The 26,847-nt window shown below is 45.5% G+C and overlaps 1 protein-coding gene across 4 annotated transcripts in view; it reads right to left on the bottom strand.

Annotated features, from left to right (window-relative positions):
• Positions 1 to 3,678: 3,678 nt before the first annotated feature.
• Positions 3,679 to 26,847, bottom strand: part of GATA3 (GATA binding protein 3) — a 30,011-nt gene continuing 6,842 nt past the window's right edge. The window contains exons 1-6 of one of the 4 annotated variants that reach the window (XM_079106999.1): positions 24,741 to 25,474; positions 23,361 to 23,966; positions 20,454 to 20,990; positions 14,976 to 15,121; positions 9,784 to 9,909; positions 3,679 to 5,837 (exon numbers count right to left, since the gene is read on the bottom strand). In XM_079106999.1, the coding sequence (XP_078963125.1) occupies positions 5,553 to 5,837; positions 9,784 to 9,909; positions 14,976 to 15,121; positions 20,454 to 20,990; positions 23,361 to 23,601 (1,335 nt within the window). In that variant the 5' untranslated portion in view covers positions 23,602 to 23,966; positions 24,741 to 25,474 and the 3' untranslated portion in view covers positions 3,679 to 5,552. Of the gene's footprint in view, positions 5,838 to 9,783; positions 9,910 to 14,975; positions 15,122 to 20,453; positions 20,991 to 23,360; positions 23,967 to 24,342; positions 24,563 to 24,740; positions 25,475 to 26,847 lie in introns of those variants that run through there. The other 3 variants (XM_079107000.1, XM_079106997.1, XM_079106998.1) reach the window with 3 other exon arrangements.

Genomic DNA, 26,847 nt, shown 5'->3' with positions numbered 1-26,847 from the left:
CAACATACACACACACACACACACACACACACACACACACACACACACACATATGTTAAAAGTGACAGACAGGGTAGGAACTGAATCAGCATGCAAGCTGCCCTTGGCATGGCTAAGGAACAATGGCCAAACAGAGCTTCTCCTGACAAGAAGAGAGGGTGGCCACCTTTCCAAGGTGGCTTCTATTACCAACCCCTTCACATGCATGACGCGCAGCTTTAACAGCAAACATTGGAGCTTGGGCTGGAGCCCAGTGGTAAATCACTTGCTTAGCACAAGGCCCTGGTTTCAATCCCCAAAACTGCTTACAAGAAAAGAAAAAAAAAAAAAAAAACACTGTACTCAAGCTCCCCCAAACCCAATACAGGCGTCCATAAGACTCATGAAGTCATTCAAGACAAATGTCCAAAAGACTGACAACTCATGGTCAGTTCAACAGCAGTGATGAAAATTCTGTTTCTTCTGCTTCTTTTTAAAAATGTTTTGGGTATTTACAAATTTGGTAAATAAGTATTAACTAATTTTTTTCATCAGAGGGAAACACAACCTTCATTTCCTGAAAGTTTCTTATGCCCACAGAGTTTTTTTATCCTACCCCCCGACCCCAACCATCACCTGGGAGAAAAAAAAATCACCTGGTTTCTTTGTAGACTACCTGGTAGTTCAGGTACTGTAAAGACCAAATCTCTGTAGTAGACTCTTATTTCCACTCTACTCTCTTAAGTTAGACAATTCTAGGCCCAAAGTTGCTTCTGTAGAAGCACAAACTCCTCTCCAGGTGTCTACACACCTCTTGGGCTCTTCTTGAGGACCAGGCACCCTCACCAAGGCAGTAAGATGGGTGTTCCATAGCACAAGGGTTTTGCTTAGCTGGAGACCTGTGGGAGGCAGGGCGGTGAGCGGCTCCACTCTCCAAATCCCAACTCCAATGTGCAGCCTGCCAAACTGTGCACACAGACATGACAGGGGATTGTAAAAATGCACCACAGACAATGTAGCTAATGTACCAGGATCCCCTGCAAAGGAGCTCAAGGGCCAGCCAGGAAGGGACCAGGGACATCAGATTCTGAACAGAGCACCCTGAAAGGAGCTGCCTTTTTTTTTTTTTCCCCCACGTTGCTCTACTGAGTGTTTATCCCCTTCTCCAAAAAAGAAAGAGAGAGAGGACAAGAAAAAAGAAAGATTGGACTCTGCCTATATCCCGAGAATAGCCTGTAAGCAATTCAGGCAGAATTTCTTTACACAAAGGATGAGAGAACTATGGACCAGGCTGCCAAAATCAGCAGCACAATCAAGTCCTGTGTATTCAGCTCGAGAGGAGCCTGGACACATTTCAGAAAGCAGAGAATCCCAAAGACGGAGATGCTGACTCTTGTCCTGGGTTGACAATCATAAAATACAAGTTAATTTGTATCTCACAAGAAAGTATGAGGGACGGATGGGAGTGGAACTGCCGTCACCAGGCTTTTCAAACACCACTTTTCAAAATTTCATAACTTACTAATAAGGGATATTCTCAAAAAAAAAAAAAAAAGAAAGAAAGAAAAATCCTACGGAATCACGGTATTTTTCCCCCTCTTAAATGGGTCTTAGGGATCGTCTTATCCAATTATCTAGATGAGGAGCCGACTCCCAGAAAAATCGAACAAATGGCCTCAGAGCATTCTGCTTATTAGTGACGGGGCCAGGAGTGAAGCCCAACTTTCCACCATCCCAGGACAGTCCAAAACACGTTCAAAGGATCGATGAGTTTCTCTGAATTCCAGGGTTTTCCCTATCCTGGACTCTTTGCTAAGGACATCTGGACCCTTGGACACGTCCAAGGAAGTGTTCGCACCGTTGAACTGGGTGGTACAAACAAAACTGAAATGCTTCTCAGATCTCACTTCATTGAGAAACAGAGGAGAGGGTTGCTGTGTTGTTCCGATGATCTAGACGATAGCTACAAGTTTCGTCCTGTAAATAAAATCATATGCCATCATTCGAATGTTTTCTTTGGGTCTTTTAATCTCTCCTTGGCTTAGAAATTGCAGAGGGGACAAGAATGACTTTTGTCCAGGAAGGATCGCAGAAATGGCTCCAGGATGGGGGTGTGCTGGGGGTGAAGGCTATGGGACGGGGGGATGGAAGAAAATAGGAAAGAGAGTAATATCTTTAAATCTGTGACATGCCAATAGGACAATTCATCATTGTGAGGAAAACATCAGAGGCAGGCAATGGACTGCCTGTCAGTTGGTGAGTTGGTGAGTTTGCAATAAGCAGGTATTTTACAAAACTCAAGCCAGAGATGCGGTGACTGGGAAGCATTTGATCCTTTTGCACAATTTGACTTATGAAATACTAAAATGTAATCTCGCGATGAGGGCTAAGCATTAAAAGTGCTTTTTAAACCTTAGATATGGATCTCAGAAGGCTGGCTCTGGGTACCCCAGCTCTACCACAACTTGTCTGCTTGGGGACTAACCCAGAGGCCCAGCCAGGAGGCTCACCGCAGCTCATGTAGTTCACTCGTAAAGGGGAATAACAAGGTAAATGTCACATAGCAAGAATGACATCACTGGAGTCTCGTTTTGTTTCCTGGTCTGAGTTTTTTAAAGCATATTTTTTTAAAAGGTGATTTTAAATGAACTTCAACCTAGACACTCATTAGGTATTTGTTGAATAAATGAAAGAACTGCTTAAATCTAAAGTCTTTACTTATAAATTTCTATCTACTCAGGTATATGAGGAGTTTAGAAATAGCAAACTGCATTTTATTCTTTTTTCTATTGATAAGTTAATTTAAAAAAAAAATGTTTTAAAGAACTAACCCAAATCATGAGTTATTTCCAAAACAACAAAAAAGCACATATTTTTCAAATATTTCTCTATGAAATAATGAAATGAGCTAATGCAAACCATTTCAAAAGTAAGGCAACACAGGACTGAAATAAAACAAAATATATCCCATGCATGTGATGATGTCAAAATGAACTCCACTATTATGAATAACTATCATGCATTAAGAAACAGCATTTTTAAAAAGTGAGAAAAACCAAATAAAAATCAATTAAAGGTACAATTTAATATATTCAGAGCCACAGCTCACTGTTTTTCTAGATTAAATCCTGGCTGAAATTGCTCTTTCAGTGTCTTATGTAGACAAAATCATCGAAGCCATGAAAAGATAACATTCTAAGGAAACTGAATCATCATTATCATATAGATATGTATGTATTATATATGATTTAAAGCTTTTGCATTATCTTCTAGAAACATTTTAGATTAAATCAATGTACACAAACATGAAATGGCATCTCTCTGGAGAAGGAATAGGAGGAAATCAACCAGTAGTAGCACTACAGTACCTAAAATAAAACGTAGCAGAGGTACTGACTTGGTGATTTTTCTGTGTCCCCACCACCCCTTCCTGCTCCAAGAATGTCAAGAATTTGAACTCCCAGATCTTAAGGTGAAAGGGCATTAACTCGAATCTGCTCATGAAAAAAAAAAAAAAAAAAAAAAAAAAAAAGTGGCAAATCCTGGGACTTGGAACTCTACAATAAAATTTTCCAAGTTTAATATGGCAATCGATGATTATTTCACTTGGTGCTTCAAAGGTCATCGGAAACAACATTCGAACTTTGGTCATTAATCAGGAGCCAGTGAGATCTCCATTTGCATCTCAGTGATTCTCTACTCCTTTATTTCAACATTTAGCTTTAGGTTTAAAATATTTGCTAAGAAAGCAGAGAGGCGATTAACAGATTTTTAAATGTGTGCCATAGATACACATTCTGTCGACAGAGTAAAAGGAAACTATACAGCGTAAGTTACAAAATGGTTATTTCATGTTTCGCAAACATCCCAATAAACCCTCCACTGTGGTGTGATTCAGTTCAACAGTAGAAAAGCAAAACAGAAATGAACTAAGAGCAGCCCAGCTAGTTTACATTTCGAGGAGGGATCCAGCGTCCCGTTTTCACCTGCGAATCTCAGCGGGAAACCTTCCCACTTCTTCCAGATTATCAGTCAGGTACACCAGGAGAGCAGGCAGAGAAACCGCAGCTCCTAAAGGGGACCCCAGAAGTTGTTCCAGCCCTGGGACAAATTCCTCTGGGCTCCAGCAAAATTCCAAATACTCCCAGCTTCCCAAAAGAATAGGTGTTGCCCATCTGGGATCAGCATTGTCTCCCAGCGAACAACTTAACATGTCTGGTTTTTGGTTTTTTTTTGTTTTGTTTTGTTTTTTAAAGACTCTTTATTCTTAAATTAGCTAGAGCTACCAGATTCTCTAAGAGCTTGGCCACCACTTTGATACGATGTCATTTTGTTGCTTTAGAATACTTTATTATTATTTTTAGTATGATTTCAACAAACTGGTTAAAGGCAGTGATCACTAACACGGAACATGACAGTCAGCCAGGTTGCTCTCAGGATGTAGCCTGTTGGGCCCAGGAGGCTGACATGCAAGTGGGTAGCTCATACACTGCCCCCCTCAGAGCTCAGGCCGCAGGAGGAATGAGTGAGGAGACAGATGCTGCTGTACCCTTAGAAGCTATTTAATAAATATCATCCAAAAAACAAAATGAAAAATAAACCCTCCAGAGCACAACCACCTTAGGTCAACTGAATGTCATCTAGTTTATTCAACCGAAAATTGAGAGAGAAGAAAAATATTAAAACCGAAAAAGGAAAAAAAAAAAAAAAGTAGTTCTTAACACTAGCAGTAAATAAATTTATACAACAATTCAGTCTGTATAATATGATGAAATAAATCTACATCTTTTCTTATTTTGGTGCTTTGAATTATACATACAAACAACAATTACAGAGACTTGTTCACAAAGCATGTAGGCCTAGAAATGACACTCTGAAACCCTCGATGGCAATTTGTGACTTTAACACTGATTGCCCAGAACTAGTATTTCCTTTGCAGAGGCCCACAGCTTTGAAAGAATGATTTGCCTACAAGTTTTTCTTTTTTTTTCTTTTTTTTTTTTTTTTTTTTTTTTGTTTTGTTTATTTTTTTTTTTTATTTGGTTTATTTTTTGCTTTTTTTTTTTTTTTTTTTTTTTTCTCTTTTAATGCATCAAACAACTGTGGCCAGTGAAAGGAAACAAAACTGGCAGTTTGTCCAATTTGGATATTGGACCTAGTTTCTTCTGAATTCCATACTTTATTTTCCCCATATTCCTTAAAAATCTTGGCGTCCTTCATGCCTTCCTTACAGCTACCCAGGTGCAATAAAGTCTTCCTCAAATGTACAGTATTTCTTACAATATAAGTTATATGCAATGTTCAGCAATTTTTCACAGCACTAGAGACCCTGTTAAATAGGGAATATGAGTCTGAATGGCTTATTCACAAATGGGATCCAGATTCAGTGGTTGGAACACAGACACCACAGTGAGCTCCTTTGCAAAAGTGACAAACATCATTTTGCTTTTCTGCCTTCAAAAACATATATCCGTCGCTTTTCGGCTTCATGATACTGCTCCTGCAAAAACGCAAGTAGAAGGGGTCGGAGGGACTCTTTCTCGCTCGGAGACCTGTGCGCATCGAGCAGGGCTCTAACCCATGGCGGTGACCATACTGGAAGGATGGTGAGGTCCGAAGGAGAGGCCGGAGGGCGGGTGCATCGGCGTGGGCGTGGTCAGCATGTGGCTGGAGTGGCTGAACGGGGAGATGTGGCTCAGGGAGGACATGTGTCTGGAGAGGGCGGCAGGGTTGAAGGAGCTGCTCTTGGGGAAGTCCTCCAGCGTGTCATGCACCTTTTTGCACTTTTTGGATTTGCTAGACATTTTTCGGTTTCTGGTCTGGATGCCTTCCTTCTTCATAGTCAGGGGTCTGTTAATCTAAACAAAGATCAATTTTTTTTTTTTTTTTACTTTTTTGCTGCCTTTGAAATGGCACAGGCTTTCACACAAGGACACGGGTCCCACTGGCTGCCCCAGGTGAGGGATTTGTTGCAGTTTAGGGTCCTTTTCAGGGACTCAAAGTATCACAGTCCAGGTGTCAAGGGGACGGGCTCCTGACTGTCAGCTCCTCTGGCTTTCAGAGATCAGAGACCACAGGAGAGGTGCTTCAAGCACAGCTTATCAGTTAAGATCATCAATACCAATAACTGGGAGGAAAATTTTCCTCCAGGAACTTTGCATGTCCAGAGGCCCACCTGGTGGAGTTCTATTTCTCTGGTAACTGAAACAGAACATAATTTGTCTTACTTCTTTAGTGCCTCCTTAGATTAAAGGTGGAGGATGTAGCTCATTGGTAGAGTGCACACACACAGCTCTGGGGTCTAAACCCAGCTACTTCTCCCTAGTTCTGACTCTCCACTTCTAACTAGACAAATAGCTAAACAACCAATCAACAAGTCCTTAATATCCACCTCCGGGGTCCAAGGCACTCCATTAGCACCAAGGTGCACTCATCCTAAAAATGATGGATGAAGAACAAACCAGAGTCAAGAGACCACAGCAAGACCCCACTCTAAGGATCCCTAGGTTTCACTCTCTACAACAGCCTACCCTCCCTTGCGTGCTGATAAACCTCATTTGCTGGGTTTGGGAGCCCAGAATCAAGATCAGGGGTTCTACAAAGCAAAACAGAGGCTTCTCCCCCAACAGAGTCAGCGTCAGGACAATCTCAAGAGCACAAGAGTCAACTACACATCTAGCCAAGTTCCCAGGGTTAAGGTTAAGGTTATGCAGCAAAGAAACTCAAGGAGCAAATGTCAGGGGCCAGTCATTCCTGACTTCCTAGAGTGAATACCCCTTCTGCCAGGGTGGAGAAAGAGGCTCTCTAGCTTCAGGATCCAACTCTCTGCTACCGAAACTAGAAAATGACAGTTAAGGAACAGAGAGTATCCAACTGGTCAAGAGGGACCAACCTGCCGGGCACAGCAAACACGCAGCTTCCTGGAGCTGGGAGAGGTCACCTGAGAGGGGGATGGAGCCCCCTGAGGCCTTATTTCCCCACCACTGTACCAGGACAGGCAGTGTAAGTGAAGGCAAAAGAGCCAAGGAAGGTCGCTGCCAGAAGAATGTCTCAGGGTTCTTCTTCAAGTTATCATCAAGATAAAGATGCAGCCTACAGAGATGACAGGAATCTACTCCCACATCAAATCTCCACCGAGATAACGTCGAGATACACTGCTCTGTACATGGATATCTAGATACACATAGCCAGGTATCTGAATATAATATCTAGTTACCAGATGGCCACACAGCCCCAGATAACTAGTCACAACACCACTGAGATACACTGATGCTGAGATAGGCAGTTATCTAAAAGCCCAGATAAGAAGAAGGCAACTCGGGGCATACATGTGTAGATATCTGCATGGGCAGAAGAAAAAGCTCTGTGAGGAAAATGGTCATAGATTATTATCTCTGTTAAATACACATAAATCACCTCCTTCGATGAATCCCTATGAAACCAGAGAAGTCGGAAAAACACACACTTGAGGATGAGGAAATTTCTTGCTCCCAGCCACTGGTGCCCAGTCATAAAGACGGAGCCAATTAAGAATAAGTAGGAGGGGCTGGGGGCATAGCTCAGTGGTGGAGTGCACAAAGCCCTGGGTTCCATCCCATACACCCACATACAAACAGGGTAGCAGTAAACAGTGGGAAAGAGTCCTTGGATTTTCTTTGATTTGGAAAATTAAGTGGGCTAGGGGTGTGGCTCAGCAAGAGAACACTTGCCTAGCATGCTTAAGACTCATCACAGCTGGAAAATAATTCATATTCTTCAGAAATATATATATATATACACACATTCATACATATCACACATATGTACAGATGGGATACAAGTGAGATTATGTTTTATCTTGACCAATTATCAAGGTTTACGGTTAATTTCCCATAATTCCTATACTTGCATGGAAACAGGAAAAGAATAGTGATGTGGACATAATTCATTAGAATTCTTATTCTAAAGTAAGAGTGTCAGCCTTCCAAGGCTCTCCTCCTGGTCCTCAAGCCACCACCTCCCAGAAAGGCCGTCTGATGCTCTGAAATCAGCAGGGCTCCTCTCTGCTTTCTCAAACATTTTACCTTGCTTAAGCCACTTGCTTTACTGAGTCATAACTTCTTCAAGTAAAACTGAAATAAAAAGAATTTCTGCCCTGTCTACATCATAGGACTATTTGAGGCTCAAATGTAATCAAGAAACATGAAAGTTCTTGAAAAGTCATAAGTGACAACTCAAAAAATAACTTCACAGGCTGTGCAAATGACTAAATCGCTAATAAATGCTAATGCCCCAAATCTGCCAGATTTTTATCACAAATCTTTCTATCTCCACTGCACTGAGCAAGTAAATTCCCCAAAGTGAAACCAGGACTCGGGTTGAATTGTTGACAAACGTATGTATGCCAATAGCCCCAGGATCAGAGGGAGAATAATAGAACCAGACTCCAGTTCATTAGTGCTGGGCACTACATGACTTCACAGGCAGTCTGGACTTTAGGACCCCTGAGAATTTCAGCAACGTGTTCCCCAAAAGTGAAAAAGGGTTAAGGTACCGGGGGTCACCCTGAGAAATTCTCGGTGACTCAAAAAAATCTAACCAGAAAAGCTTCCGCCCCAATTGCCGGGTATTCCTGGGTAAAATGAATTTGCTGCCAAAACGGCCCCAAGCAAAAATTCCCACCTCTTCCGGGTTCAGTCTAGCAAAGAGATTTTAGGAGAATCAGAAAAAAACAAAGAGAGGAAAGAAAGAGAGAGAGAGAGCAATGACAATTTTTTTCTTTAGAATTAATGTAAATTTAGGCCTCACTTGGGTTGTGGCCTGTCAACCAGAGTTATTTCAGGAAAAAAAAAAAAAAAAAAAACCTGAAAAAACAATTTAAGATAAAGATAGTACAAAATGGGAGGACCCCAAATTAAAAGATTAGAAAAGCTAAGCCCAGGTGAGCAGCAGTTATCATTTTGATAATATGATATAAGAAGGAGAAAAAACAATTTCTTTTCCTGGTGTGACCACCTTACGGGGCGCTGGGCTCAGGGGTTCTCTGCACGGAAAAGCTGGTTAGGACAAGGACACCAGATGAAATCTCACAGACATGTCGTTTATACAGAGAACCCATCTGAATTTCACAGCACAGTTTTAGACTTTTTACTCTCCAGTAACTGAATGGGTCTTCCTAGTTTCAGGAGCTGCTGTGCTACGCATCACAATTCTATTTATCTTTCTCTTTCACTCTCTCCCTTAGGCACGCCCACCTCCTCTCTTTTTGCAAAAAGTTTAAAATGCAAGGAAACATCAAAATAGAGCTGGTGATTCCTTTTCTAAGGAGAAGATTTTTTTTTTTCCCCTAAAAATTCAGGCAAGCCCACAAAGCATATCAGATTGCTGCATCACATAGAGTATATTCAATAATACTAAGTGGGTTGTGCTGTTGTCTGTCTTCAAACCTCTCCAACTCAGCAAGGCTACTAGAAAGTTGTTTTCTATTAACCTTTTTTTAGTTCCAGGAATTGAACCCAGGGTGCTCCACCACTGAGTTATGCCCTCAGCCCTTTTTTTTTTTTAACAGGGTCTCACTCAGTTGCCCAAGCTGGCCTTGAACTTGCAATCCTCCTGCCCTCAGACTCCAGAGTTGCTGGGATGACAGGCGTGTGCCACTGCACACGGCAACACATTCATTCTCTCACCTGGGTCCTACTGTATCAATTATCTGAGGTCCATTACTTGACCCAAAGGAGGGCGACTCAAATCAATCAAGGGGTCTGCCTGGGACAGTGGTGATCCTGCCAGAGGGAGCCCGTTCCTGTTGGTCCCAGTCCCACTTACATTGTGCAGCTTGTAGTAGAGCCCACAGGCGTTGCAGACAGGGTCTCCATTGGCATTTCTCCTCCAGAGGGTGGTCGTGGTGGTCTGACAGTTTGCACAGGATGTCCCTGCTCTCCTTGCTGCCGACTGGGGGTAGGGAGAGAGGAGTGGGTAAAATCAAAACAAATGTTAAATGTGTTGTCAGAAGTACTAGGGAGACCAGTTTGAAGGGGAAAAATAAAAGGGCAGACATTATCATTGAAATCAAAACTAGCAAGTGGCCCACATGAAAGTTATAAAGATCCCCAAATCTGCCTCTAGAAGAAAAATAAAGTCAATCCACTGGATAGGAGAGTCTGGGACTATAGCAACATGACCAGAATTTACCTGCTGTTCTCCAGCGTGGACTGGGAGAAGCAGAAAGCCAGTACCACCGCCCGAGAACATCCCCTACCTCCACCCACACCAAGCGCATCTGTCAGGGCAGCAATTTTGAATTAGCAACTAATTTTGGTACCAGGTTTTCAGTCTTCCACGTCACCAAGTCCAGACCCAAAAAGGCCTTTCTCAAGCACAACTCCCACACATAGCAATCCTGAGATAGGCAACTGGCCATCCCGGATGCATGAACAGCAAAAGGAAGAGCACACCCAAACATCAGAACCCTTGACAGATCCTAAATCAAGAAATGCTGGATTATGGAAAAAGAGAACAGAGTGCTAACAGCACCCAGCAAACTCATTCCCCGAGAGGACATCTGTGCACGTGTGGGGCAGGACCCTGTGGCTGGCACAACTGGAGTCAGCGTGACCCTGCTTGTGGGCAGCTGTCCTAATTCTACACAAGCAACATTTTCGGACCTGGTCACCTGCCACTCCTGGGACAACCACCCTCAGTCTCGTTAGGTCTGGCCATCATTTAATGAGATAAACTGAAAAGAACAAGTAATTTTGCTCTTCAGCAGGAATCCTGAACCCCCTTCTTGCTCTCGTGTCAACTTCATGAAATTTGATATTTACTGTTCACCAAGGAGAAGAGTGGCAGGTCACATGTCAACCTCAACTTGAATTTTAATTCTTTGCTTATGAGGCTGCCTTCATTTTCCAGAACAGGAAGATTTTTTTTTTTTTTTTTTTTTTAACTTTAACATTGAGTGATATGCCCGGCCCTTTAAAGATTTTATTTTTATTATTTATTTGGTACTAAAGATTGAACCCAGGGGTGCTTTCCCATTGAGCTACATTCCCCAGCCCTTTTTATTTTTTATTTTAGACTGGGTCTCACTAAGTTGCCCAGGCTGGCTTTGAACCTGCTATTCTCCTGTCTCAGACTTTCAAGTAGCTGGAATTATAGGTGAGCACCATCGAGCCCAGTTTCTTTCACTTTCTGATGCATTTAAACTGTTCAGGTGACTATTTTCTATGTCTGCACTTTTCTTTAAAAAAAAAAAAAATTAAACTATTAAACCTATTGAAAAAAATACAGAATTAGGTCACTTCTAAAATTCTCCTCTCTCTCCTCCTCACCTCCCACGATAAAAAGAAAACTGCAACTGTAAAACTATTCCTGTTCCTAGATGCAATATTATTAAAGAAAAGGCAAGAGAAGGAGGAAGAATTTGTTTACTCTTTATCTGTGATCAAGGAAATTCTGATATGGAGACTTGAGCTGTAGCTCAAGGGTAGAGCACTTGTTGAGCATGCACAAGGCCCTAGGTTCAATGCCCAGCTCCAAAAAGGAAAGAACGAGAGAGAAAGAAGGAAAAACCTGTTAAGGTTATAAGAACATGGAATGAAGAAGACAGGGACCCTGGAGATCTTTTCTACCTTTCTCCCTGCTGTGGTACTGGAGATTGGAAACAGGGACTTGCCTACGCTAGGCAAATGCTCTACCATTGGAAAACATCCCAGACCTTTTTCTTTCCCTTTTTTAAATATATTTTTTTTATTTTGGGACACAGTGTCACCAAGCTGCCCAGGCTGGCCTCAAACTCAATCCTCCTGTCTCGCCTCTCGGGTCCTAGGATTAACAAGCCTGCACCACCATGCCCGGCTTCTATCAATATTTTATCAAGCAAAAAGTTAGGCTAAGCACAGGAAGCTGCCAGATATGGAAAACCCAGTGGCAATTTTGAATTAACCAGACTAATTCTTTTCCTTTCAAAGCCACTAAATTGTTCCTCAGATATATTCCTATGGGCTTCAAATAGCAAAGCCCTGACTTTTTTTTTTTTTTAATTATTCTTTCTTTTCTGTATTCTAAGGAACTGGAAATTAAAAACAGCCCTTACCTATCAAAGTGGGAAAAGTGCTACTTTTTTGCTGTCTATTTTGAACATAATTCATCAAGATCCAAGAATGCTGATTTTAATCCCACATGCTTATGCCTACCTGCCTTTACGACATGTGCTAATTTAATAAATAAGTGTTTCATTGTGTACTCTGGGAAGAAAGTCCTATGTGAAACTAGTGCTTAGTGATTTTTGACAAGTATGTTACATGTGATTATTATCAGATTTTTTCTTCTTTAAAAGAAATGGTCAGATACAGCAGTCTAGTATCTGCTCAGACACCCAGACTGCTCAGCCAGACAATCGTGAATGTATAATACAAACACATAATGCCAAACGGAAGATGGGAGTTTCAAACAATGAGGTTCAGTATGAAATATTTACACGATATAGAAAATAACACAAATATAAGCAGGTTCAGCGTACTTCTGCAGTACCACAGACTTCACACAAACCTAGAGAGTCTCTTAAAGCTACACTGTTTGGTTTGCTATCAGGAGCAGAGTATATTAATAAGGTAGCCTGCTCAGTTTTTTGCTACTTGTGAGACATGAAAATCCTGGCAACATCAGGAGGGAGGGAAAAAAAAAATCTATGGATCTTCCCTTCAGTTATTTCTTCTATTTCCCACATTAGTTTATTCAGCATATTAGATATGTGTCTCACAGAACAGCTAGCTACATTATGGGCTGGGTGGTCTTCAGTGAATCTGCAAGTGTGTAAAACAAAAATAGCAAGCAGGAAAGATGAGCTGGAGTGAAGGAACAGGAAATCTAGGAAAGAAGAAACTGAATGGTTCCAGGGTGGGGGCAGAGCGAACATGCTAAGCACATACTTCACTCGTGATACAAGCATTTAGCATGTACAAGATCCTGGCTTCCAGCCCCAGCCCCAAGGATAAACAAGAATATGAAAGGTTCTAAGTGTACAGAAGCCAAATACCTCTCAAAGCTAAAAAACCAACAAAAATTCTGAATGTCTCCCTGTAGACTATGAATTCTATGGAACTAAAAAATATCAAAGCACCCAGGACAAATGATTAAGATAGAAAACACAGCTTAAAATGTAACAGCCAGTGAACTCTAGAATTAAAAGCAATTATTACTCAGAGTTCTGAAGATTTCCTATGAAAGGTGAGTGGAGACCAAATTATAAAAAATGGAAGTAGAACCCTCCTCTGCAGTCTGTGCAGACAGAAGAAAACGTCAAATAAACTTTCACTCATCAGCAGCCTATAGGAGGAGAACTTTACACCTTTTTTCTTCTCTATCTTTACCTTTAAAAAATACCCTATAATACCATGCCTTATATTAACAAGAGAGTTTTTGTTAGTTTTCCTTTTTTTCTTCTCTCTCTCTCTTTTTTTTCCCCACTAAGGCCAGGTTTAGAGTGATTCAGAACATTCTTTTGTGGTGTGATCACATTCATTCTGTGCTAACACCTCCAGCCATTTTTTTTTTTTTTTTTTTTTTTTTTTTTCAAACACTTCTTGTTCTGATCCGTCCAAACATCTTGATGTTTAGGTTGGGGAAGCTGAGTTGTTGTTTATGAGTTATCTCTAGTGCTCAGATATCCGGCAGCTTTTTCCTAGGAAGTTAGCTTTGCACATGAGAGCAAGGGAAAAAAAATACCAAACTGCATGAAGAGAAGCAGCGGGGGTGGGGGGGGGGTGAGAAAGTAGGAGATGGGGGGCAAAGATCAGAAAGAATAAAGCCTAGAGACCTAGAACTGCCAAAAATTGAAGTCGTGGGCACTTCCATCCCTAGAAAGCTTTTCCTTTTCCTAAAGAGGACATGAAGGTGTTGAGCAGTTCTATAATCTGAAGAGGAGGACAAATAATGCTTCAAAAAGAAGACGGAGGGTTTCTGCTGCTGCTGGTGTTTTGTTTATGTTTTTGTAGGGTTCTGTTTGCTTGTTTGTCCCTTAGAATTTGATGGATGCCAATCCATTCATTAATCTGTAACAGGAAATCCCTTCCTTCCCTCTCCACTTGGTGAATTTCAGCACCATAAAAAGCATTTTGATCTCTTGACTATGGTGAGTTGGCATCTGCCAAGCCTGCTTTTATTTGTCTCTGTTACATATACTCTATTCAGTCTATGGTTCCAAAGACAAGCTTGCAAATGAACCTCTCCTGGTAGTTTTCCTTGTAAATACTTGACAGTATCAGATTTTCTTCAGTATTCCTAATAATCGAGAAGTGGAAAACAAAGGAAAATAGGGAGGGGTAGTTATCACCCTACTGATAGCAGTCCAAAGAGAAAATTAACACCAAATGCTAGGTGAGACCAAGAGGCAAGACAGGAATCACAAAACTTTTCCCACAGGAATTACCTGAGGAAAGTCCTCAATTTCTAAGACCAAGAAGAGAGACAAAATATAATAGGCTCAATGGCTGTTGCTTCTGAAATTCAGCGAATTGGCCCCATCAACCTTCAAGCAAGAGCACAAGAGATTCACCTACAGCACCCAGTCTGTGATTACTTCCTGAGAGCCCTCCTTCTACTACTTCAGGAGTGTGTTCTGGATGATTTCTGGAATATTCCATCCTCAGATTCAATATTTTCTGTCTGTGACATAGTGATTTCCTATGCATTTTAAATCAGTTCTCCTGGTGCTGCTAAACACAATGATCCTATTGGGAATACATTTCAGATTTGATAACCCAGAAGTCAAGATCCTTGAAAGAAGTGACTTACAAACCATGATGGGGAAAACCAGACAATTTTTCTGTATATCTAGTTTGGAGGAAAAAAAAAAAAAAAGAAAGAAAATAAGAAAATAAAAAGAAGAAAACTGTCCTAAGCAAACTGACTTTGAGCTGTCCTAACCAATATCCTGTAGAAAGTTCCCCTTCCTAGAGAGAAGGAATGGAGAACACAAAATGGTTAGTGTGGGATTTGTCCTTCCAGGGAGAACTCACCAGCCTTCGTTTGGGCTTGATAAGAGGCCGGTTCTGTCCATTCATTTTGTGGTAGAGCCCACAGGCGTTGCAAAGGTAGTGGCCGGTGCCATCTCTCCGCCACAGTGGGGTCGAGGTTGCCCCACAATTCACACACTCCCTGCCTTCTGGAAACAAGATCACAGATAAGTCACATATGGAAGGAAAACACACTGAAAGGCAGACAGCATTCAGAATCAGGAGGAAGAAGTGAAACTGAAAACTTGCTCTTTCTCCCCCTCTTTTGGGGAAGAATTTCCACCCCCACCTCCTTCCAAGTGCTCCCAAGTGGCCCAGATTTACTGCCCCTGGTGGATAGCATAACCATTCCCTGTACACAAACAGATCATGCCCAGAGAAGTGGCAGATGAATAAATAGCAACAGGACCTTGTTGTTGGCCTGCTCGACTTGAAGGGAAAGATCAGGCAGGAAAAAGAAGGAAGGCAGATTTCAACTTGAAATACTTCCCTGAGAAAATTCTGAGCCCTGAACAGTGGCAAAAGCAAAACACTTCATTCTTTTTCCTCAAAGGAAAACAAAGGTGACCATTATCATCAGTAGGTCTGTCTATGTAGATTGATTAAATAATGAAGATTAGAATAGGGAAAAAGGAAAGATTAATCAATGGTTAGACAGATAAACGGATAATAAATAGATATATAGATTGATCAATTGGATGACTGATTAGAGTAGCTGGGGCTTTAGATTTTACCTCCAATAAAATTGTAAATGTCCCTGGTTGCAAAGCAATAGATGAGGACCCAGCAGGGTCTGTGCTTTCCTCGTTCCCTCATTTTCTTCTCCCCAAAAAGTGCCAAGATTTCCCTCAGCTTTCAAGGCACTATTTCAGGAACTGAAGTTGAACTAGGACCCCAGCCTGACCAGCCAGGGTTGCTAAAGGGAAACACAGTGCAAACTGAAGGACGAGGGAGAAGGGGGAAGAAAGGATGGAAGAGACAAAACGAAGACCAAAGGCAGATTCGGAGTTAGCCCTGGAGTGGGTGCCCCCGGGTCAGCTCACTAACCAACACCCACCTGCAGTTTCTCTTTCTCCAAAAACACAAACAAACAAAATAAACAGAAAACCCGGCCAGGCAGGTTGATCCAGGGGCACTCATTCCCAGCTCTGGGATGGAACAGTGACCCAGACCCCCTCCCCAGAGTTCTTTGGGAGATTCCCTTCAATCACCATTGTAAGACCTAGGAAGAGTTTGCAGATTTCTTTTCAACTCTACAGGAGGAAAAGGAGGTTGCTTTCTAGGAGACTTGCCTTCATTTTTTGGGGGGGGGCCCAGGGATGGCCCATAGGTACCAGTTTTCTTAGTGCCCAGGAGGGAGCTGGGACCCCAATTCCCTACAGAAACAAGCAGCTCAACTCAGGCTGGTCCCACAGAGTTAGGCCCAAGTGCTGGGAGGGATACATGCAGGGTGGGCAGGAAAGAAAGATGTGCCCTAAAGATTGCTTTGTCCTCAGAAACTCATCAGTTAATGCCAGCCTACCAGAAAGACTGAAGCTGGAGAAGAAAACCCAGACGGGTGCTAAGGAATTCAGACTCCCCTAAAAGGAGGAAAAATCTACCTTGGTAGCCCTGAGGCCTACTGGTCCTTTGGAAACCCCCAGATCAAGAAGGAGGGAACTACCAGTGTTCACACCTGTGGGCCCGAGGTGTTCTCCGGGGACAAATTTGTAGGAAAGTTAAAAACCTGGGCAAATGAAAGTGAATCTGGTCCTCTTTTCTGTCAGCCAGGGATGATGCAAGTAGTTTTTGTCTTATTTGTGCTTTCCAAAAAAATTTAAGCAGAGCATTTGCTTTTTTTCTCTTTTGCTCCAAAAAGGTTCTTAGCCTGGGGTCTACAGAAAGCCCTCTCTGTGTGCAAGAGCCCCTGGGATTACACACAAAAACCCTGCACTGGGGGACAAAGGCCCTTTCCTAGGTGCTTACAGCACCTCTCCATCCTCCTAGAAGGCTTTGGAGTGCATCACACCCAGGTACCTTTCATCTGGATCTGGAGCCTGAGGGACAAAGTGGCAGACTGGATGTGGGGGAGGCGTGAAGGAAAGAGGAAAGGGAGAGCGGAGAGGAGGTGCCAGCAGCAGCCCTCGCCAGGAGGCTGCAGGGCCTGCTGCTTCCGCGTCCCAAGTCAGGCTGGGTCAGCCCCTTTCTGGAGTCAGGGCTGGGCTGCCAGGCCCACTCCCCATGATGTCCAGACAGAGGCCACTTAGGGACTCCAGGCAGGAGGGCAGAGCCAGGCGGTTGGGGCTCCAAGCTTCCTGCACCAGCAGCAGTGGCTGGGCTCAGGGTGGGGTGGCTGCTGCGGTGAGCAGGTGAGGCTGCCCTGCTCCCAGGCACCCGGCACTGGGCGGGAGGTGGGTGGGTAGAGGGGGGGCTCTACTGGCCTGACGTGACCAGTCTGATTTCCTTTCCTTTGTCAGGCAGGAGGGAGGATGACAGCTTCCTTTTCAGAAGGCCCTCGAAAGCAAGCAAGGGTTGCTCTCCGGCAGGGCTCTGCACACTAGAGCAATTTTCTGTCTTGATTCACTCCGCAAGTTTGTGATTGCCTTGTGAGGGCTTTTCTTGTTTCTTTTTTCCTTGTTGCCTCTAGTCTGTGACTTCAGCACACAGCCAATTTTCCTAATGGAGGCCCTGACTGTCTCCTGCTTTCTGTCTTCCCCTCTCCTCGCCCCCTGCCTGTAGTGAGCAGCTCGGGCAGACACCTCTCTCTTAGGTGACAAGAACCACAGAGCTGTGAGGCCTCTTGACATTCAACAGCCATTTTCAAACACCCCTTGGGCTTCGGACTGAAACCCTGAAACTGAGCTGTGAAGCGGGTAGGAAGAGGGCAGGAAATTTTTCAGAGGAAGGTGGAGATGCCCACGGTCAAAAGGTGTTTGGGGAAGCTAAGAAATGGTCCTCTGCAAAGAGGCTTTGTCTTTTGTTTGCAGAGATATATCCCAGCACTGAAAGCCCAGGCGTTCAGAAAGCAATAAGTGCCTAACCACAGCTTCAACCGTTTTTTTCCAAAATGCAACAAACAACCTGACACAACCCTCTCTTCTCTGCCTCCTCATTCAGCAACTGCTTTTGCAAAGAAGAGGAAAAGAGAGAAGAGGGAAAAAGGAAGAAAGCACTAAACCCAAGAGAATCCCCTCCTCGAGAATTCCCACCAGTCCACCCTCTGCACACAGAGGGCTTCTGGAAACTTCCCCTCCACACTCCAAAAGTCCCAGCTCCTTCACTGGCCAGGTGCGCCATTCTTGGTTTGTGTGACTGTGAGAAAGGAATAAGAAGGAGGAAGTAAAGACCCAAATTGCAAGGGCCTCAGCAAAAAAATAAAACAGAGGTTCAGGTATCCTTAGGTTTGGTTGAGGGAATGTCCAGCCCTCTATTTTTTACCTCTTCCATACCCCCAACCTTAAGGAATGAAATGAGAGAAAGGAACAGAAGATACTGAAGACAGAAAGTGTGCACAGTCGAAGGGGTGGAAATCCAACATGGAAACCAGGGCAAAGAAACCAGAGTCTTTTGGAAAAGTCACTCTGTCCCCTCCCCCAACAAACCACCGCACCGGCCTCAGAGACCACGATCTTCCCCCAACCTCACAGCCCTATGAGTAAAAAGAACTTAAAAAAAAAAAAAAAAAAAAAAAAAAAAATCTCATTATGACCTCAAAATACACAGGCTTGCTCTCCAGCCTCTTGTTCTGAGCCAAGCTGGACCCCCATTTCTTGCCAGTCCTCCACCTCAACCCCCAAGCCTGGAGGGCCACTTTGCTGGGCGGGCGGCTCTCCCTAACTCTTGCTTTCTTGTTGACTCCCCAGCTAGCCTACCTCCCTCTCCCTCCTGCCTACTTTCATGTACTGAACATGCAGGTCTGAGTTTTCTGTCAGCCTAACCGCATCCGGACTCTATTAAAGTTCCTGGCTCGGGATAAACAATGCAACTGTCGCGTGCAGCAGTCTGAAAATAATTGGATTAGCTAAAACATATCAACTAAATAGAGACAGTCCTGCTCAGGCAGTGGGAGTGAATGTCACCCTGGAAAAAAAAAAAAAAAACCCTGAAAACTGATCTCATGGTCACTGGGCTCCCAGAACCTCCCTCTGAAGTTTTTCAAACCAGAGCTTGGGGAGCGAGAGCCGTTTGGAGACTGCTCATCTCACCCTTAAATGACAAGTGATTTTCACCACCTTTTATATAAATATATATATATATATACGTATATATATATATATATATATATATATATATGATCTGTAGAGATAGAGAGCAATGACAAATACAGTTGGAGCCGACCAGAGGATAGATGCCCACCCTGAAATGAACACTCCTTAGGAGACACGACAGTCTTCTCGGAATCACATCTAAGACAATCCCTGTCTCTGTTTTGACTAAACTGCTTCAATTAGAAACAAAATTGGTGATGGATGGTTTTATTCTCAGAGCACAAATCTGGGTCTACGTGCGCTTTTGCTTTTGTTTTAATGCAAGCGACTACACCCATAGACTGGCTATGCAGCATGCTTCTAAACGGGGTTGCTTTTTGGAAAGAGAACAAGCAAGCAGGGTTAGCAGACTCGCACACACCTGGAGAATCTTTTTTCGACTTTTCTACTTCCTCTGGCTTCTGATCAACGGAGGAATATGTCCTAATACAGCTTCCTGCCCCTGCCCGCACTGAGAGCTCTAGGCAACAATGCAGGTAACTAACTGGGCCATGAGACATTGGATTTTCATCCAACTGTGCTTCCCCATAGAGAAGCCGCCTCCGAGTTCCAGAGGTTGGGTCTAGAGCCCCTTTTCCAGCAAAGAATATATTCGCTGCTTTTGCCAGTTTCCTGCTCCTCCCCAAAACATATCCCTCTCTCTTTCCCTCCCTCCCTCTCTAACTACACACACACACACACACACACACATTTATTTATACATGTCTCTATAAAGGACTGTCCTCTGCTATAGACAGGATGACCCCGTTTGAGTTGAGCAGAGAGGAACAATCAGACTGACAGAGGCCAAAGGGGTCATAGGAGGGACCTGTGTTTGTTTAGGTTTGAAGAGGTTTCGTTTTAGCATTAAACACTAAAGATTTATTTCCCCCGACCTTCCATTTGGTCTTGGAAAGCGGCTAAAGGTTATGGCAGAATCCAGAAGTCCCTGGACTGGCAGGACAGGGCATTACTTGGTTTTTGTTTGCTTTTGCTTTTTCCAGCTCACTGGGGGGTTTTAAATCAGATGCCACTTCCCCTAGTTTCCCAAGACAGGAGTGAGATAGGAAGGACACACCTCATTCTTCTCAGGCTGGAAGAATGGGAAGAAAGGTGATCTCGGAAGGGCTTGGGGCACCCCCAGCTCCCCCAAGGGGCCCCTTCGGTGGTCTCTTTGGCCTTGCCCTGGATTTAGGAAAGGGAAGCAGGAGGCGGGAGCAAGAGAAAGGATCCCCAAAGCAGAGGTGGCTCCTACCTGTGCTAGATCGCGCCTTGGGCCTCGACTTACATCCGAAGCCGGTGGGGGAGCCCCCCAGCAGACTGCTGGGGGGGAAGAGTCCGGAGCTGTACTCGGGCACGTAGGGCGGGTAGGTGGTGATGGGGTGGTGGGCCGACGAGGAGGCCCCTCCCAGGGTGGTCATGCTGCCGCGGGAGTGCGACGCCTCCAGTTTCATGCTGTCGGGCAGCGGCACCTGGTACTTGAGGCACTCTTTCTCGTCCTGCCGGGCCGAGCCGGCTGAGCCCGGGGTGGACAGGGACGGGTCCGGGGAGACGTCCTTCGGCGGGGTGGGCGGAAAGGTGAAGAGATGCGGGCTGGAGTGACCCGCCGCCAGGGAGGAGGACGAGGCCGGCGGGTACACGGAGAGTGGCCCAGGGGAGCCGTGGTGGATGGACGTCTTGGAGAAAGGGCTGAGGTTCCAGGGCGAAGCAGTGTGGTGGCTGCCCAGGGCTTTGCTGCCGTCCAGCCAGGGCAGGGATCCGTGCAGCAGAGGCGGGCGGCACACCTGGCTCCCTGCGCCAGGCAGTGGGAAAGGGACAGAAAGGAGAAATGCCTATGACAGCGGCCCTCAGACTCACCTGAGGACTCTCCCCGTGGTGCCCCAGCCTCCCAGTTGGCAAAATCCCTCATATCCACCCGGACCTGGGTTCAGGCCTACTCTCCAAGCCCTGTGGTCCCAGGAGTACCTGACAAGCACACCTGGGGCGGAGGCAGACTCCCCTCTCTCCCACATCCATCAAATTCAGGGATGCTCGGAAGGAATGGAGCAAGGTCCCTTGGTTTATTTGGCTTCTCTAGGTACACTGCCTAAATCACATTCCCTGAGGCCCCTCTCTAGAACCTGACTTGATTTATTGACTTCTTTCAATGGCTGGGATTCCCCCATCCCAGACTTAATCCCAGTCGGCCTGATAAGAGAGTCAGTTGTGAATGATGAGGCCTGAAGGACACAGCCTGGTCACACCACCACTCAACACCAAGAGAAACCCTGGACCCTAGAAAGAGGCCCAGTCCCAATGCGGCATGCAAGGAGAAGGCTTAGGGAAGAAGGGATGTTTTAGGGCTAGCTCCAAAAAATCCAGTGCAGCACTTGCTGAGAATTGGCTAGGTTGCTTCCAAAAGGCCTGAAATGGGATTTGCAAGGAAATTTTCATTGCTCAAGCTATTGGAAGCTTCCAAGGCTGAACCCTGGGATGGCAGTTTCTTCTGCTTTTCTCAGTCTCCCAAATCCTACAGAAGAAACTAAAGCAAGTCTCATATGCTTTCAAAGCTGTGATTCCACCAGTGCAATATGTGGATTTTCACCTGAGTCCCTGAGACTCAAAATTCCAGTTTATGTGTATATTTTAAACTAAGGATGACTCATACACAAAATATATTTAGCTTTCATTTAAAATACACAATCCTAAGGTAGCCATAACTTATATAAGCACACACTCTCCAAGAGGAAAACGTTTAAACTGCTGGTGGAAATCCACACGCTTATTGATCTTTTAATATAGTACCTGCCTCACCATTTGACATTATTTTCAACCATTAAGAACAATACTGAAACTAAAATCTTAAGAGAGAGGAAAGGGAGGGGAGTCTAGGGGCACAGAGTTCTCTGAACATTAAGGGTTAAGATTCATATTATGCAGGAAGTAGTATAGTAAATAACATTAAGTCTGCATGTACCGCATTTCCATTTTACTGCTGATCTGCACAGAACATGGGCAAAGAGCGCCCCATCCGCAGAAATGATTGTTTAAAACCTGGCGGCAGCAGGGCAGAGGACGCCTGCTGCCGGAGGGGCTATGTCAACGGCGCCAAAGCCAGCTCAGAGTAGGGGGACTAGGGCAGACCTCAGTCTGGCTGAACTGAAAGCCTCATGTTTTCTCACCCTGAATTTTTGCACCGAATCATTCTTTAGGAACAAACTTACAGCTGGAAAGTGTTAGAGCTTTCTTCCCCTCACTACACTGGGCTGGGTCTATTTTTTACATTTCAGAACTCTTCTAAACTCCTCAAGGTGAAAGGGGGAGGGGGAGCCCACTGGAATTGTCCCCTACTTAAAAAGAAACCTCGGTGAATCCTAAATTTCCTGTGGGAGTCTAAGGGGACTACTGTAGGCCGCAGAAGCGAATAAGGCCAGAGTGGCAGGCAATTGAGGCAACCTGAAAGCAAAGACGCAGGAAAATTCTGTGCAGCCGGGAATCTAGGAAACCTAAAATCCCTCACATTTAAGGCGGTAGTTTTTCCGCCTAGACCGGTGAAAGCACCAGAATGTCATTTCCCAAGCCACGAGTGGGTAGATCTGCCTGTAAACCAAATGCACCAGCTTTGGGGAAAGATTAAAGAGAGGAGTGGAAGTAAATACGTCTCTGGGGCCTTTACCAAAATGTGCCCGGAGAAACAAATTGAGGGTCGCGGGCAGAAGCGCCCCTTAGGAGAACTACTAGATAACAGGGAACGCGAAGCCCTGTGAAGAGTCGAGTTCCTGACCGGTTTGACCAGCGCTGGCTGACCGACCTCGGGATCGTTGCTCGGGCCGGGAGGGAGACCCTTGGCGTCCCGCGCCTGGGACCTCCCGGGCCCCATAACCTGCAGCGGCTCGGGGACCAAGAGCTGCATTTCAGCGCCTGCCAGGTGAGCGCCAGGCCCAAGGGACACCAGCTAGGAGAGACGCCTGCTGCTACTTTTTAAAAACACACTTTCACAACGAGTGAAACGGCTTCCTCGCCCATTTCCGGCCCCCAATTTTCTTTCTTTTCTTTTTTTTTTTTTTTTTTTTTTTTTTTGTAAATCACTAGTAACGGCACTCGGGGGCTTTCGCTCCGTCTCCCTCCTCCCGACCATGAGCGGCGCGGCTGGCGAGGATTCCAGCACTCCGGGCGGACTCACCGTGGTGGGTCGGAGGGTACCTCTGCACCGTGGCCCTGACCGAGTTTCCGTAGTAGGACGGGACGTGGTTCCCTTGACCGTCGATGTTAAAAAGTACATCCACCTCCTCGGGTAGGGGGTACTGCGCTGGATCCATGTAGGAGTGGCCGAGGCCGGGGTGGTGCGTGTCCGGGTGCTGCCCGTTGAGGACCGCAGGGTGGTGGTGGCTCACCCAGCGCGGCTGGTCCGCGGTCACCTCCATGTCCTCGGCTGCGCTCGCGCCCTCTCGCCGGGCCCGGAACCCGCGCGCGAAGAGGGAGGGCGGTCGGCCTGGGAGGTCCGCGGACTCCTGCGGTCCGAGGGCTGGAGAGTCGTTTAATGGTTGGTTTTCAGTGGGAAAATGGGAAGACTGGGAAGGAAAGGTGAGCAAATGAGAGGGTTTAGGGGGCGGGGAAAATCTTTGAAAGATAGTGTGGCAAAAAAGAAAAAGAAAAAAATTCCAAAAACTCGGTACGGCAGGATGAAAGGGGGCCAAATTGTGAAAGGAGGGGCAAGGACGCTGGAGTTCTGCAAGTGAGGCTCCTCTGCACCGGGTTCCTCAGCACTCAGACTGTTTCCTCGGGTCACCTGCAAGGGAGAGAAGGGGAGACCTGCGTGAGCCGTTAAGTACTTTAGCACCTGAATTTCTGGAGGGCACCAGTTCCCCACGAGCCGCCCAGCGGGCCGACGCACCCGGGACACGCACACAAGCGCGGGGACACAGCTGGAAGGAAGCAAGACTCCTGAGGACATCCCCAGCTGCCAGGCTCGCGGGAGCCCCGAACTGGCTGGTTACAACTTGGAGGACAAGTCCCTCCCTTGGGGACACCGGTCCCGAGAACTTCTCTCCAGCCACTCGAAACCCTCCCAAAAAAGGAGAGCTGGATTTTAATTTTGTAAAAAGTCCTCCCAAGTGGATGGGGGTAAATCAAACTTTAAAAACAAAAAAAGTTACAGTACCAACCTGGGTAGCAAGGAGCAGAGAGGAGGAGGAGGAGGAGGCGTGTGACCTGCTCGGTCAGATTGCGTAGTTCGCTCTGTCTCGCTCTCTCTCCGTCTCTCTCTCTTTTCCTCTCTCTCTCCCTCTCTAATTTTTTTTTTTTTTTTTTTTTTTTTTTTTTACAGGGAATGCATTCTTTCTGAAAGTATCAAGACGGCGCCAGGCAGCTCAGTGTTCGCAGACAGCTGTGGCGCGACGCAACTTAAGGAGGTTCTAGTGTCATCCGCGCCGAGGGGGAGGAGCCTGAAGCTGGCGAGGAGGGGACAGGATCCCCAGCACAAGGAAACTGCAACCCAAACCCGCTCCAGGACTTCACCCCCACCCCCAGCACACCGCCGCCCCTCCTCCCACCCTGCACTGACCGGAAAGGGGCGCCGTGGAGGGCTGCCTCGGGCGGAGGGGCCGCGGGCAGGGTGGGCGAGGCCGGCCGGGATTTGGGGCGGAGGGGGCGGGCAGAAGAGAATTCACGCTCTGGCCCTTTAAATGTAGCCTCAGCTCCTGCCGATTCATTCCGGCTGGGTAGATTATTCCGACTCGGTGAAACCCGGCTGCTCCATTCATAAAGTTAATTTCAACTTTTCTTTTTCAGACTTTTTTTTCATGGACTTTAATTATTATTCAATCTAGGATATTCCTGAGAATTTATCAATTTGAAGCTATGTGCACGTAAAACCGATCAGAAAAAAAAAAATGTTTTATATGAACGTATCGCTTCTCGGCCCAATTTCCTAAGAGATTGAGGAATCAAGTAAAAGGAAGATGGATTTGATTGAACGTGTTACTTTTGTTGTCACTGTCACCGTATTCCCCAGCCTTTTGCTTTTATAAGCCTCTCCGATGAAAATGCTTCAGCTATTGTAGCTCTCCTTTCCAGATCTAATATTTTCGTCGATGGGCGCCTTTGCCTCAGTGACAATAATGATAGGTGAAAAGGGGACGGCTGGTCCTCCAAGAACAATCCGAATAGACAGAACTCTTAGCTCCAATGACCAAACTTTCCCCTTCGTCCTACTCACTCCGGCTCCCAACGTTTCTTCCCCAGCCGAGAAAACCGGCCCCCTACACCGACCCGAGTCCTGACCTCCCGGACGGTGCTCAGCGACGACCTAACCAGGGCTGCGCGGGTCTCCTGGCCTCGGTCAGCCCAGGGAGCAGCAGCCGGCAGAGAGAGTGCGGCTTCCAAACGCCCGGCAGAGAGGGCGTGGCTTTGCGGGGGCGGGGCCTGGAGAAGGGCCAATCAGCGGGCGAGACTTCGGCCCGGCCGCAATTGGCCCGCCCGGCGGGCTCCAACCTCTTCGGCCCCATTCGGTCCTTTGAGCCACTGCATCCCCTAGTGGCGCTAAGGCTGCTGCAGCCGCCAGCCCAAAAAAGCTGCCCGGGCGAGCAGGGTCAGGCGGGAAAAGAAGACTCCACCCAGGTCCACCCCAGAGCAAAGTGTGCCAGGAGAGTGTGGGTTCTCCTGCTGACTCTCCCACCGACTGAGCTGAGTTTGGGTGGGACTATTTGAATTGAAGACCTTATTCCCTCTTTAATTCTCTACCCCGTAAAATTTCCCATAAATACAAAATATCAGTATAGGAGATAAGTAAGTTCTGAAGATAAGTAAGCTCTGTAGGATTCCTTTCATGCAGGATGAAGAAAAACCATCAATATTCAGCTTCAATTTGGTGTGTGGGGAATGTTCTGTTTAAGCACAATTCTTGCAGGAAGATTAGTAAAATTTGGAAGAGTGGGTCCTCACGGTCTTGAATCTCGACTTTCTCTTAAATGCTCAACTTCTCAAATCTGATATTTGTTTGAAATCAGGGTTGAATTTCTAATATAGAACAGGAAGAAAATCCCTAAATTAAAAATGTATATATATATATCCCTCTTGCCTTTCTCTACGCCCACCTTGATCTCCCGTTTATTAAGGCGGCCCAGTAAGGAGCATCGATTTTCCTTTCACTCTTGACCATTCGTCTCTCCTGGGCCAGTCAAACTGCCAGCATCTCTTCCAGCTCTCGGCGCTTTCAAAACCTTTTAATTATTTAGTTGCTGTCTAACATTCACCGGAAACCACTCCATAAACAAGGAGAGAGAACGCACACACATTTTTGCTAAGAGGCCCGGAATTAAGGATGAAGAAAGGAAACGAGCTTGTTCGCGCGTCAGTCAGGACGTGGATATCAATCAACCAGCCTCCAGTTCACAGTCTCTCAGAAAAGCCAAATGTAGCTCTTTGGTCCTGGTCACTGAGACCGAGAAACCCGAAAAGGGGCAATAAGGAATCGTCCTACATTCAAGAGAAGAAAAATAAATAAATAAATAAAAAGCTTCTCGCACCCGGACTTGAAATGCTAACTTCCGAGTCTTAGAATGATGTTAAAAAACAAAAAGAAATGTTTTGCGAAGGAGGCCTTCCGGTGTAGAGGCGCTGTAGTGGGAGTGAGGCGGGTTTATTCGTTTTAATTCAATCACCAGCACCAA

Source organism: Sciurus vulgaris (genome assembly GCF_902686455.1).
Source record: "Sciurus vulgaris genome assembly, chromosome: 12".
Taxonomy (NCBI): Eukaryota; Metazoa; Chordata; class Mammalia; order Rodentia; family Sciuridae; genus Sciurus; species Sciurus vulgaris.
This window is presented reverse-complemented; position numbering and strand designations above follow the sequence as displayed.